The 14,305-nt window shown below is 43.2% G+C and overlaps 1 protein-coding gene across 2 annotated transcripts in view; it reads left to right on the forward strand.

Moving 5' to 3' along the window:
• The first annotated feature begins 266 nt into the window (after positions 1 to 266).
• The window catches only part of fkbp1b (FKBP prolyl isomerase 1B), a 46,563-nt gene continuing 32,524 nt past the window's right edge, over positions 267 to 14,305 (forward strand). For both annotated transcript variants that reach the window (XM_033021553.1, XM_033021552.1), the window contains exons 1-2: positions 267 to 472; positions 1,120 to 1,167. In XM_033021553.1, the coding sequence (XP_032877444.1) occupies positions 436 to 472; positions 1,120 to 1,167 (85 nt within the window). In that variant the 5' untranslated portion in view covers positions 267 to 435. The remainder of the gene's footprint in view (positions 473 to 1,119; positions 1,168 to 14,305) is intronic.

A 14,305-nucleotide genomic window follows, 5' to 3' on the forward strand; every position in this document is an offset into this window, starting at 1 on the left:
CGCTCGCCTCGCAAAGGTCTCGGGCAGCGTTCCACAAGTTTAAAATAGGTCTTCTTTCCCTCCACACGGGGAAGTGCCAGACTGCGACTTCAACCTAACCTAACCTGGGCTGGGCAGGGCAGCGAGGAGCGGAACACAGCACCGTGCTGGCGGGTGGGGGAGGGGGAGACGGCTCTTCCGTTCCCCGGCCGCTGATTGGCGTGCGCAGCCCACCAACCCTTCCAATTCGGAATGCGGAGCGGGCGGGCTCCCGGGTGATGGACGTCACGCGCCCATTGACAGGCTGGGCTCGGCTGGTGCGTAGTTGAAGCCACGCTGGGTGCACGGCAGAGGAGAACGCTTCTGCCCTTTCCAGTGGAGATTGTGACAATTTCCTTGACGAAAGACACACATAATCTATATATTTTAACACGTTTTTTTCCCGATTGCTTAAGAATGGGCGTTGAAATCGAGACCATATCTCCTGGAGACGGTAATTCTTCCTTTCAGTGGATATGTATTGTGTTAACCGGGTTTACATTGTAGCAGTCTTGTCTTAGCAGTCTAGACAAATTTGGTAGCAATGCAGTGTGTGTGGATTTTTAAATGGCATTTGCTGACAGCTGCTTAAAGGCTGGTACTGTACTGTAGGGGAGAGATAACGGAGCGACTGCGGGATTTCATTCTACTTAGATTTTCACTTGAAGTATTTATTCTGTTAATATCGAGAAAAGAGGAAACGATCCGGCATGTTCTTTAAAAAAAAAACTGATTGCACAGAGCGTGTGCTTGAAGAGGTATGTAAAGTTTAGTTACGGCAGCAGTCAAATCCTTGAAAGATCAAAGCCAACCATTCTGAAACAGGCATAGAATCTAAAACCTTACATTATAGGTCTGCTACAAGACGGGGATGCGTTTTAGCAAGTAATTTGTCAGCCTATTTATTCTGAAAGTTAGTATGTTTTAGTGCTCTGCTGCAAAGCCAACAAAAATAATATTAAATAATTGGGATATCGTATAGTTGTAATGGTACACTTGAATGTATTTAATAGTTGTGTAATCTATCAATAATAGTCACATTTCATACACGTGATAAATATTAAATATACAAATGTACTAATTCAATATTTTTTCTTTTAGGCAGTACATTTCCAAAAAAAGGACAGACGTGTGTTGTTCACTATATAGGTAATGTATTCTATGAATCATACATTTTAGTTTGATATAAAAAGAATGTCACCAGTGGGCAATAATAGGCATTGCAGCTTTCTGGAGGTGGTATCTATGATAGTGTTTTTGGAGTTCAGTGCTGTTCAGTGCAGGATGCCAGGATTTGCTCCTAAATTTGCAGCCTCTCCCACACAAAGTTCTTCATTTTGACTGTGTCACCATGGCAAACTGCTGAGAGATGGCCAAATCATTTTCTCTAGGGAGGAAGAGTAGACTGTAGGAAGAGCTGCTCTGAGTAGTAGCTTTCGAGTACTGATTTTAGAACGGCTGGCAGAATCCCAGGAGCAATTCACTCCACTGACTAGTGATTGTGCAAGGCATGGGTGATGCGCAAAAAAATAAAATAAAAGTAATGGGGGCTCTTCTTAAATAAACACAGAAATAGTTTATTGGCAGTTAATGCTCACTGATTATGTACCTTAAAAAAAATCTCACCATTGGCAATCTTCGTTTACACTCGGGGGTGAATGAGTTCTGCTCATAGCATCATTACTGCATTAATTGAGGCACGCAAGTGATATTGAAAATTTGAATTCTTTGAGTTATGTAGACCTGTGACATTATGGTTGTGTAAATAACAAAAATAATTTAGATTTTCTGTATTTCTTGTCCATCTCAATTGATGCAATAATGATGTTGAGTAGAGATCATTGACCTCAAGAGTAAACCAAGGCTGCCAAATTGGTGAGATTTTTATAAGTACAGGATCTGTGAGCAGTGACTGCAACTAAAATGATTCTAATAAGTGTAGATTAACTATTTGTGACTGATCACTGGAGTATCTATGCAAATTAATTTGTCACGTGATTATTTCCGATTGATTCATCGCACATTATAGTGTTCTCACCATAGTGACACTTGGGTTATAATGTGACTAATGCACATTGAAATCTTGTACATATTTGTCACTTGGGATTACACAAAGTTCTACTTTGCGTTTGATATTTAACAAATGAGATGTTTTCAGCATATTTTATGCATCCCACTTTTTAGATGTAAATTATTAATGTCCTTGCAAGGGCTTTTTGTTTGGGGGGGGGGGGTGATGGTCTCGTTGGGCAAGCTACTGCTTTCTTATAAACTGATGATTGATGTCTGGCCTAGTCCACTTTATTTTGCCAGCGGACTTTCATTCAAGGTTTGATCCTCATTTCAGAATGGCTGGCAGAGTCACTGAAACAGTCCGCTCTATTGATTAGAGATGGTACAAGGCATGGCCTCAGAGTATTGCAGTGTGGAAACAGGCCGTTAGGGCCGGCTTGGCCATGCCAACCAACAACATTAGTGGAACCTGCCTGTGTTTGGCCCATAACCCTTTAAACATATCCTATCCATGTACCTGTTCAAATGTCACTTAAATGTTATGATAGTACCTGCCCCAACATCCTCCACTGGCAGCTTGTTCTATATACCCACCACGCTTTGTGTAAAGGGAAAAAAAAGAAAAAGAAAAAAAGTTACCCCACAGGTTCCTGTTAAATCTTTCCACCCCACACCTTAAACTTGTCCTTTGGTTCTTGATTCCCCTATTCAGGGCAAAAGGCTCTGTGTATTCACACAATCTATTCCTCTCATGATTTTATACCTCTAAGACCTGCAGTCTAAGGAATAAAGTCCTAGCCTACTCAACCTCTCCCTATGGCTCAGGATATTAAGCCCTGGCAACATCCTCGTAAATCTTCTCTGCACCCTTTCCAGCTTAACAACATCTTTCCTATAACATGGTGCCAAAACTGAATACAATACTCTCAATGTGGCCACACCATTGTCTTATACAACAGTAACATGACTTCCCAATTTCTATACTCAATACTCTGAATGATAATGCAAAAAGCATAAAGACATCAAGAAATTAGATTCTTTTTAAATGGATACAGAGCTTTGGATACCTAGCAAACTATTGATGTCAACGGTCTAATTAATAATTTGACTTTTCTGTCTTTCAATTAACGTAGTAATGACCCTGAAAGTAAATTGAGGTGATTGGTGAGATATTTAAAGATACACCATCTGAGCACCAACTGCCATTTTTCCAAAGCGATGTTACATGATCTTTTTAAAAAGAAAGAAAATGACCAACAATGATAAATGACACGATAGCATACCTGGTAACGAATAATTCAAACCAAGTCCATTCTCAAGATTGTTCTAGTAAAGGGCCTGTCCCACTTTCCCGAGTTACTCACCAATTTCCCGCGTTTTCCCCCTGATTCAAAACTCGGAGAATGTCCGTAGGAGTCCGTAGATATATCGTAGCGGCTCGTTATGCCAGCCGTAGGTACTCGGGGCATCAGGTAAGTTGGGACATTTTTTCCAGCATGACAAAAAAGTTCATGAGTAAAAAGATAGTCCGGAGTAGGAGTCCTGACAGATCGTAGATCACAAAAATCTTGATTTTTTTTTAACGTCCTTTCAACTCGACAGAGAACTCGGGGAAAGTGGGACAGGCCATTAACTCTTTGCAGGAATGTGGCATGTTCCAAGTATTTTGGAGCAAACCCACCCCCCACCATAAAAAAACAAAACAATTGCTGGTAATTAAAAAAGAGGAAAAGAAAGAAACACTCATCAGATTAGCCAGCCTCCATGGAGGGAAAATAGAGTCCGTTTTCCAGGCCAAGGATCTCTCATTAGAACTGGAAAAATGTTTACACAAATGTTTTAAGGTGTGGGGGAAGGGCCATTGTCTATGGTGGGGTATAGATCAAAGTTTTCAACATAACAATTACTTTAAATGCTGGAAGAGAAAGTTGAAACTAATAGAACAAGTACAACTACATCTGTGGAGAGAATAATAAGCTGGTTACGTTGAGTTATTAGATTCCAAAGGTTACATCAAATAGTGCTGTTCCTTGACTTGCACTGTTCCAATGTAGGAGACTGCAGATAGGGAGATCAGAGTCGGAGAGAGTCTGAGAATTACTGTGACATAGAACACAAGTGCTGGAGTAACTCAGTAGGTCAGGCAGCATCTCTGAAGAACATGGATTGGCAACATTACTGGTCAGGGCCCTCATTCAGACTCTGAGTCTGAAGAAAGGTCTCATCCCAAAGTGTTGCCTATCCATGATCTCCAGAGATACTGCCGGGCCTAATGAGTTACTCCAGCACTTTGTGTTCTATGCAAGATTCCAGCATCTTCAGTTCCCTGTGTATGAATGAATGTAATAGCTGACTGGAAGCTCAGGGTCAACCTTGCTGACTGGATACTGGTGTTCTGTAAAACACTCATCCAATCTGTATTTGGTTTATTCGATGTATTGGGGACTATATTGTGAGCAATGGGATTGGAGGAAGAATAAGTGAATTGCTCTTACACTAAGAATAATTTTTTTGTGTCCCTGGATGGCGCGAAGAGATGTACCAACTCCAGGAGTTGCATGGAATTGTTGGTAAAAACAGAAGAGCTAACCTCAGCTTCCAGGAGAAAAGATCCAAATTCAATGGTTCCTTTATTGTCAAGTATACAGAAATGCAGTGAAATGCTTCTACTGCATGCTATCCATTAAATCATACCATCCATGTGTAAACTGGGTCCTCCTCAGGAACAGCACGCAAATAAACTTTGGAATCTGGCTCCATCTTGCAAATCGAAGGTAGACACAAAATGCTGGAGTAACTCAGGCGGACAGGCAGCATCTATGGAGAGAAGGAATGACAGTATAAAAATTAAAGCGAAGAAGTACAACGTAGCAAAGATGAGCGGGAAGCAAGAGGAATGGTTAATGTTTAAAGAACAACAGAAGATAACCAAAATGACAATACGGGGAGAAAAGATGAGGTACGAAGGTAAGCTAGCCAAGAATATAAAGCTGGATAGTAAAAGCTTCTTTAGGTATGTGAAGAGGAAAAAATTAGTTAAGATCAAAGTTGGACCCTTGAAGACTGAAAAAGGTGAATTTATTATGGGGAACAAGGAAATGGCAGATGAGTTGAACAGGTACTTTGGATCTGTCTTCACTAAGGAGGACACAAACAATCGTCCTGATATAGTAGTGGCCAGAGGATCTGGGATGGCGGCGGAACTGAAGGAAATACACATTAGGCAGGAAATGGTGTTGGATAGACTGATGGGACTGAAGGCTGATAAATCCCCAGGACCTGATGGTCTGCATCCCAGGGTACTTAAGGAAGTAGCTCGAGAGATCGTGGATGCATTGGTCATAATTTTCCAATGTTCTATAGACACGGGATCAGTTCCTGTGGATTGGAGGGTAGCTAATGTTATCCCACTTTTTAAGAAAGGCGGGAGAGGTTATTCTTCCCAATAACTCTTTCTGGCTTAAGCCCTCCCTCCACCAGTTTAAATTCCATTTGGAATATTTTGGAGGACCAAGAAACCAAGAACCAAGAGAGAGAAAACGGGGAATTATAGACCAGTTAGCCTGACATCGGTGGTGGGGAAGATGCTGGAGTCAATTATAAAAGATGAGATAGCCGAACATTTGGATAGCAGTAACAGGATCGGTCCGAGTCAGCATGGATTTACGAAGGGGAAATCATGCTTGACTAATCTTCTGGAATTTTTTGAAGATGTAACTCGGAAAATGTACAATGGAGAGCCAGTGGATGTATTGTACCTGGACTTTCAGAAAGCATTTGATAAGGTCCCACATAGGAGATTAGTGGGCAAAATTAGAGCACATTGTATTGGGGGTAGAGTGCTGACATGGATAGAGAAGTGGTTGGCAGACAGGAAACAAAGCGTAGGGATTAACGGGTCCTGTTCAGAATGGCAGGCAGTGACTAGTGGGGTACCACAAGGCTCGGTGCTGGGACAGCAGCTATTTACAATATACATCAATGATTTGGATGAAGGGATTCAAAGTAACATTAGCAAATTTGCAGATGACACAAAGCTGGGTGGCAGTGTGAACTGTGAGGAGGATGCTATGAGAATGCAGGGTGACTTGGGCAGGTTGGGGGAGTCGGCAGATGCATGGCAGATGAAGTTTAATGCGGATAAATGTGAGGTTATCCACTTTGGTAGCAAAATCAGGAAGGCAGATTACTATCTAAATGGGGTCAAGTTGGAAAAAGGGGAAGTACAATGAGATCTGGGAGTCCTTGTACATCAGTCTATGAAAGTAAGCATGCAGGTACAGCAGTCAGTGAAGAAAGTGAATGGCATGTTGGCCTTTATAACAAGAGAAATCGAATACAGGAGCAAAGAGGTCCTTCTGCAGTTGTACAGCGCCCTACTGAGACCACACTTGGAGTATTGTGTGCAGTTTTGGTCCCCTATTTTGAGGAAGGACATTCTTGCTATTGAGGAAGTGCAGCTTAGGTTTACAAGGTTAATTCCCGGGATGGCGGGACTGTCATATGCTGAGAGAATGGAGCAGCAGGCTTGTACACTCTGGAGTTTAGAAGGATGAGAGAGGATCTCATTGAAACATGTAAGATTGTTAAGGGCTTGGACACGCTAGAGGCAGGAAACATGTTCCCGATGTTGGGGGAGTCCAGAACCAGGGGCCACAGTTTAAGAATAAGGTGTAAGCCATTTAGAACGGAGACGAGGAAACACTTTTTCTCACAGAGAGTGGTGGGTCTGTGGAATTCTCTGCCTCAGAGGGCGATGGAGGCAGATTCTCTGGATGCTTTCAAGAGGGAGCTAGATAGGGCTCTTAAAAATAGCGGAGTCAGGGGATATGGGGAGAAGGCAGGAATGGGTTACTGATTGGGGATGATCAGCCATGATCACATTGGATGGCGGTGCTGGCTCGAAGGGCCAAATGGCCTACTCCTGCACCTATTGTCTAGTGTCTATTGAATGGGTGATGTTTCGGTGAGGAAGGGTCTCGACCTGAAATGTCACACATTATTCATTCCTTCTCTCCAGAGATGCTGCCTGTCCCGCTGAGGTACTCCTGCATTTTGTGTCTACCTTCCATCTTGCAACTTCCAAGTCCCTGAAACACCAGATCTAGGCCTTGGGAGTCTTGCAATTCTTCGAAATTCCACTTTAAGGCTCCTGGCGGCACTAGATTGAAGTAGAGGCCAGCCTGTTCCAGCACGATGCCATCAGCTCCTTACACCATTATTCTCTGCAGCTGTCACGTGCTGCACGCAAATTGACGCTCCCACCTAGGCTACTGTATGGCTTCCCCGCAGTTGCCTCCGTTAACACCACGACGCAACACCCCTGCAAACACACTGTACGTTGGCTTCACCCAGTCACTTCTGTGCGCCAAGGTTGACATGTCGCGATCCGAAATCGATCACGTAACGTTAGGGCACTTTCCAAGGATGTTGAATGTGTGTTTGCAGGCCGTTCACAGCTGCCAACCTTTTCCCTTCACCTTCCACCGCAGTAGATTTCCTGTGCTCTTCTAGAGTGTCGCTGTCCCAACTATCAATGACCTGGTCTTAAAATGCCACATAAAACAAATAGTCTTAAAACACGTAGTCTTTCCAGGTGCGGCAGAGGTTCACCTGCACCGCCTCCAACCTCATCATTTGCATCAGCTCTAGATGTCAGCTGCTCTACATCGGGGAGACCAAGCGTAGGCTTGGCGATCGCTTCGCTCAACACCTCAGTTCGGTTCGCACCTACCTGATCTCCCGATGGCTCAGCACTTCAACTCCCCCTCCTATTCCGAATCCGACCCTTCTGTCCTGGGCCTCCTCCATGGCCAGAGTGAGGATCACTGTAAATTGGAGGAGCAGCACCTAGTATTTCGCTTGGGCAGTTTACACCCCAGCGGTATGAACATTGACTTCTCTAATTTCAGGTTGTCCCTGCTTTCTCCCCTTCGCAGCTCTCCCTCAGCCCACTGTCTCCGCCTCTTTCTTTCTTCTTCCCGCCCCCCCCCCCCCTTTAATTTTCCAGTATCTGCAGTTCCTTCTTAAACATAAAACAAATTAGATTTCAGGTGTATTGATGAAGTGACTCAGTAATTCACAAATCCGCTCTGCTTTAAATTGTGCCATGAGGTCTTGTATGCCTTCTCAAGTTGGCAGTCAAGGTCCTTCATTTAACATCATCAATGCAAAAGATGGCATCTCAAGTATTGCAACTGTACCTGACAATTGCAATCAAATTGTTTGGAAAAGACTTTTAACTGAGATGAGACTACAACTGAATTATGCTAACCTTTATTACTTTACACTAGAAGTATTCAAATAGAAGTAATGTTATTGAATTATTACCTCCTCTATATAGCCGTGTGAGAGGTTTCAAAAAGGCAAGAACATTCCAGGCTCTAAATCCATGTGGGATGGGTAGTTGCTGTTAGGAGTAATAGGTATTTGGGTGGGGTCAGCATTTGATTAGAATAAGAGATTTTTTAAATCTAAGGGGTGGTGATGTAAATGTAGGTGAGATTTGAAAAAGGAGATTAAATTAGCAAAAAGAATATGCCAAAACCTACTTGATCTCTTTTCCACTGACACTTATGTTTCATAATTCAAAATAGTTATTCTGTTTCTTTGACGCCTATGCTGCATTTCTTTACCTCTTTGTCAAGTTTCCATATGTGTCAGTTCTCTTTATGATTCAACCATTTCATCTGTTGTTGCTCTTGTGTTCCTCAACATTGTTCAGTGTTTCCAGATGTCATAGTCAACCAATGCTTTCAAAATGTAGTTTCCTTGGCTATTTATATACTGTTTACAGGAAATGTGTGGTGGTGGTGAACCACACAGATCAAGGCATTTCTGTATTTTAGTCCTTGGGTCTGTTGAAGTTGTGAATCTTGGAGTGGAAGTATTCTTTTTCTGCAATCTTCTAATAATCAATTAAAAGCAGCCAATGTATCATTGGTAGTAATCAATTATACCTCCAAAGTAAGCAAATAAGACAACCATATTATGATTTTTTGATTTTGTATCAACACAAGTGCTGCAAACTCATCCTTAAGTCTTCATATTCTCGCCTGTTCAAGTTGCACATACAAATTAGTAAACGAAAATAACTGAGGATACAAGGAACTGCTGATGCTAATTTACAAAAAAAAGTCTGAAGAAGGTTCTTGACCTGAATTGTCACCAATCCATGCTCTCCAGAGATGTTGCCTGATGCAATTAGTTACTCCAGCACTTTGTGTCTAATTTTTAAAGAAAATAACTGAAGTGGTAACTTCTTCCCTCAAAGACCTGTGCCTTCTGAAGTGGAAAATAATGTTACTCAGCTGTATAAATAGTTCCTTACTTGATCAACATACAAAATGGCAAAAGAGAGAGGCAGACCAGAGGACTTGGAATTTTTTCAGAAACTAGTAGCAACAGACCAAAGAAACTAATCAGATGGGAGAAAACTGATTATGGGGGGAAAAAATCTGGCAAATAATGTCAAAACAAACAGCTTCTTTAGATATATAAAAAAGAAGAGGGTAGCGATGAAGATGTTAGGATCCCTGAAGGGTAAGACTTGAGAATTAATAATGGGAAACAGGGAAATGGCAGGTAATGTAAGCCCTTACTTTGCATTCATGGTAAAAGATACTGGAAATCATCCAAGCTGGCAGATGAGTTAGTTTCAAACAGCATCGTAGAAGTGTAACAGTTCTTATCACGATAGACACGGTATTGAAAAAACTAATGAGACTAAAGGTAAAGGAGTCATCAGGACCCAATAATCTGTGTTCAAAGGATTTTAAAAAAGTGTAGCAGATTCATCGGTTGATGTTTTATGAAATATATTTTGTTCCAGGAGAGTAATAGCAGATTGGAAACGCGTAATTGTGGTGCCTTTGTTTATGAAGTTACAAAGGAAATCCGGAAGAGATTTACTCAGCTAATTTCTGGGATAAGAGAGTCAAGAATTGCTTAAAGTTAAATCTGAATAAATGGGATTTAGGAGAACGAGGGTTACATAGAAATATAGAAACATCGAACCAACACTGCCATTCATTGTGAAATAGAGAGAGTACAGAGGAGATTTACTAGAATGTTGCCTGGGTTTCAACAACTAAGTTACAGAGAAAGGTTGAATAAGTTAGGTCTTTATTCTCTGGAGCGCAGAAGGTTAAGGGGGGACTTGATAGAGGTCTTTAAAATGATGAGAGGGATAGACAGAGTTGATGTGGACAAGCTTTTCCCTTTGAGAATAGGGAAGATTCAAACAAGAGGACATGACTTCAGAATTAAGGGACAGAAGTTTAGGGGTAACATGAGGGGGAACTTCTTTACTCAGAGAGTGGTAGCGGTGTGGAATGAGCTTCCAGTGGAAGTGGTGGAGGCAGGTTCGATGGTATCATTTAAAAATAAATTGGATAGGCATATGGATGAGAAGGGAATGGAGGGTTATGGTATGAGTGCAGGCAGGTGGGACTAAGGGAAAATAATTGTTCGGCACGGACTTGTAGGGCCGAGATGGCCTTTTTCCGTGCTTTAATTGTTATATGGTTTATATGGTTATTGTGATCATGGCTGATCATCCACAATCAGTAACCTGTGCCTGCCTTCTCCCCATAGCCCCTAGAGCTCTATCTAACTCTCTTTTAAATTCATCCATTGAATTGGTTTCCACTGCCTTGTGTGGTGGAGAATCCACACCCAGGTCTTGTTGCACTTTCTTTTTTCCTAATCTGACGCCATTGAGATAATAATTTGCCTCCTTGTTCTTGCTGCCAAAGTGGATAACCTCACATTTATCTACATTATACTGCATCTGTCATGCATCTTCCCACTCACTCAACCTGTCCAAGTCACCCTGCAACATCCTAGCATCCTCTTCACAGTTCACACTGCCACCCATCTTGTGTCATCTGCAAATTTGCTAGTGTTACTTTTAATCCCATCATCTAAATCATTAATATATATTGTAAATAGTTGCGGCCCCAGCACTGAGCCTTGCGGCACGCCACTCGCCACTGCCTGCCATTCTGACAGGGACCCGTTTATTCCTACTCTTTGTTTCCTGTCTGCCAACCAATTCTCTATCCATGTCAATGCCCTACCCCCAATACCATGTGCTCTAATTTTGCCCACTAATCTCCTGTGTGGGACCTTTTCGTCTCGTCTTGCTCTACCTGCAACAGTCTTGCACCTCACCAGCAAAGGCAGCCCCTACTGCAACAACCTGCGCCAGCCCTGGCCTGGACCTCGGTGGCTGCTGACATTTTCGAGTGGCACGGTAAGCATTACCTTGTCCTAGCCGACTCGTACTCGAACTGGTTCGAAGTAGACCTCCTGACCTCCCTCACATCCGAAATGGTCATCGGCAAACTGAGGAAACACTTTTCAACATTCGGCTCGCCTGTCCGTCTGCAGACCGACAATGGCAGGCAGTTTACCAGCCACGAGTTCAAGCTCTTTGCCAACAAGTGGAACTTCCTCCATTTCACGAGCAGCCCTGAGTACCCGCAGAGTAACGGACTTGCGGAGCGGGCCGTCAGGAGCGCTAAACAGCTGATGGAGCAGGCGCGCCTGGCTAATTCGGACTTTTACCTTGAACTACTTAACCTCAGGAACATTGCCAGAGACGCAACCCTGGGATCGCCAGCCCAGCGGTTAATGTCCAGAACGACGCGACCACCAATTTCGATTGCTCAACACAAGCTGCTACCTCATGTGCGGGAGCCTGCCTCCATCCAGTCGCGCATTCAGGTGAAGCACGATATCCAGAAACGGTCCAGGAATACCCTGATCTGTTTGATGACAAACTGGGCAAGCTGCCTGTCACCTACAAAATATCTACCGATCCAAAGGTAGCGGCTGTTATTCGTGCACCGCACCGAGTGTCACATGCCATGAAGGACAAAGTTGAGTCCATGTTAAACGACATGGTCTCCATGGGCATGCTAGAAGCGGTCAGCGAGCCCACCGAGTGGGTGTCCACCATGGTTGCCACGTTAAAAAAGGACAAGAATGAGATCCGTGTTTGTATTAACCCTAAAGACTTGAATCTTGCCATCAGGCGCCCCCACTACCTCATGAGGACAGTTGAGGATGTTGCTGCACAGGTCGGACAGGCCACCGTCTTCTCTGTCCTCGATGCAAAGAGCTCGTTTTGGCAGATAGCACTGGACAAGGGGTCATCGAATCTAACCACGTTTTCAACACCGTTTGGCAGATTCAAGTTCCTGCGAATGCCTTTCGGCATCAACTCCGCCAGCGAGGTGTTCCAGAGGACCATGGCCTACCGTGCGCTATCATTGTTGACGACATCCTGGTCTACGGCAAAGACGCGATGGAGCACGACCAGAACCTACAGTGTGTCCTGGAGCGGGCACGACAGATCAACCTCAAGCTCAACCCCAATAAGTGCAGGTTCCGGGTGCTGAGGTAGCTATATGATTGGTTGCATGCATAAACCATCTACAAAAGGCTTTCTGAAAGTCCAGATACATTACATCCACTGGCTCTCCATTTTATATCCATTTTACTTGTCACCTCCTCAAAATATTCCAGAAGATTAGTCAAGCAAGATTTCCCCTTTATAAATCATTTTACTGCTATTTAAATGTTCCATTATTACTTCTTTAATAATTGACTCCAGCATCTTCCCCATCCCTGATATCAGGATAACGTGTCTATAATTCCCTGTTTTCTCTTTCGTTCCTTTCTTGAAAAGTGGGATAACATTAGCTACCCTCCAATCCACAGGAACTGATCCTGAATCTATAGAACATTGGATAATGATCACCAATGCATCCACAATTTCTATAGCCACCTCCTCGAGTACCGTGGGATGCAGACCCATCAGGCTTTGGGGATTTATCAGCCTTCAGTCCCATCAGTCTACCCAATACTATTTCTCGCCTAATGCAAATTTTTATCAGTTCCTCTGTCTCCCTAGATCCTCTGTCTTCTAGGACACCTGGGAGATTGTTTGTGTCTTCCTTAGTGAAGACAGAACCAAAGTAACTGTTCAACTCTTCTGCCATTTCCTTGTTCCCCATAATAATTTCACCTGTTTCTGCCTGCAAGGGACCCACATTTGCCTTTACTAATCTTTTCCTTTTAACATACCAAAAGAAGCTTTTACTAACTTTATATTCTTAGCCAGCTTACTCTCGTACTTCATCTTTTCACCCCGTATTGCCCTTTTTGTTACCTTCTGTTGCCCTTTGAAAGTTTCCCGATCCTCTGGCTTCCTGCTACTCTTTGCTATATTATGCACCTTTTTAAGTTTTATTCCATCCCTAACTTCCCTTGTCAGCTACGGATGCCTCTTACTCCCCTTAGAATCTTTCTTCCTCTTTGGAATGAAATGATCCTGCATCTTCTGGATTATGCCCAGAAATTCCTGCCATTGCTGTTCGACCATCATTCCTGCTAGGATCCTTATCCAGTCGACCTTGGCCAGCTCCTCTCTCATGCCTTCATAGTCCCCTTTGTTCAACTGCAACAGTGACACTTCTGATTTAATCTTCTCCCTCTCAAATTGCAGATTAAACATCATATAATGGTCACTATCTCCTAGTGGTTCCGTTACCTTGAGTTCCCTTATTAAATCTGGTTCATTAGACAACACTAAATCCAGAATTGCCTTCTCTCTGGTCGGCTCCAGGACAAGCTGCTCTAAGAATCCATCTCAGAGGCACTCTTCAAACTCCCTTTCTTGGGGTCCAGATTTTCCCAGTCTACCTGCATATTGAAATCTCCCATAACCACAGTGGCATTAACTTTGTTACATGCCAATTTTAACTCCTGCTGCAACTTGCACCCTATATCCAGGCTACTGTTTGTGGACCTGTAGATAACTCCCATTAGTGTCTTCTTACCTTTACAATTCCTCACTTCTACCCACAGCGACTCTACATCGTCAGTCCCTATGACACCCCTCTCAAAGGACTGAATTTCATCCCTCACCAACAGATCTCCTCTGCCCACCTGCCTGTCTTTTCTATAGGACGTATAACCCTGAATATTCAGTTCCCAGTCCCGATCGTCCTGCAGCCATGTCTCTGTAATCCCCACAATGTCATATCTATCAATCTCTAACTGAGCCTCAAGCTCATCCACTTTACTTCTTATACGCCATGCATTCATATATAATACTTTTGATCCATTACTCACTTCACCTTTCACATCGATTCCTATTTCACTTGGCCATACTCTCCTATCCCTTCGTGAGCTTTCTGTCCCGTTAATTCTGGTGTCTTTCTTAACTTTTCCTATACTCCCTTTCCCTTTAACTCCATCCTTG

The sequence above is a fragment of the Amblyraja radiata genome, chromosome 5 (genome assembly GCF_010909765.2).
Source record: "Amblyraja radiata isolate CabotCenter1 chromosome 5, sAmbRad1.1.pri, whole genome shotgun sequence".
In the NCBI taxonomy this organism is placed as follows: Eukaryota; Metazoa; Chordata; class Chondrichthyes; order Rajiformes; family Rajidae; genus Amblyraja; species Amblyraja radiata.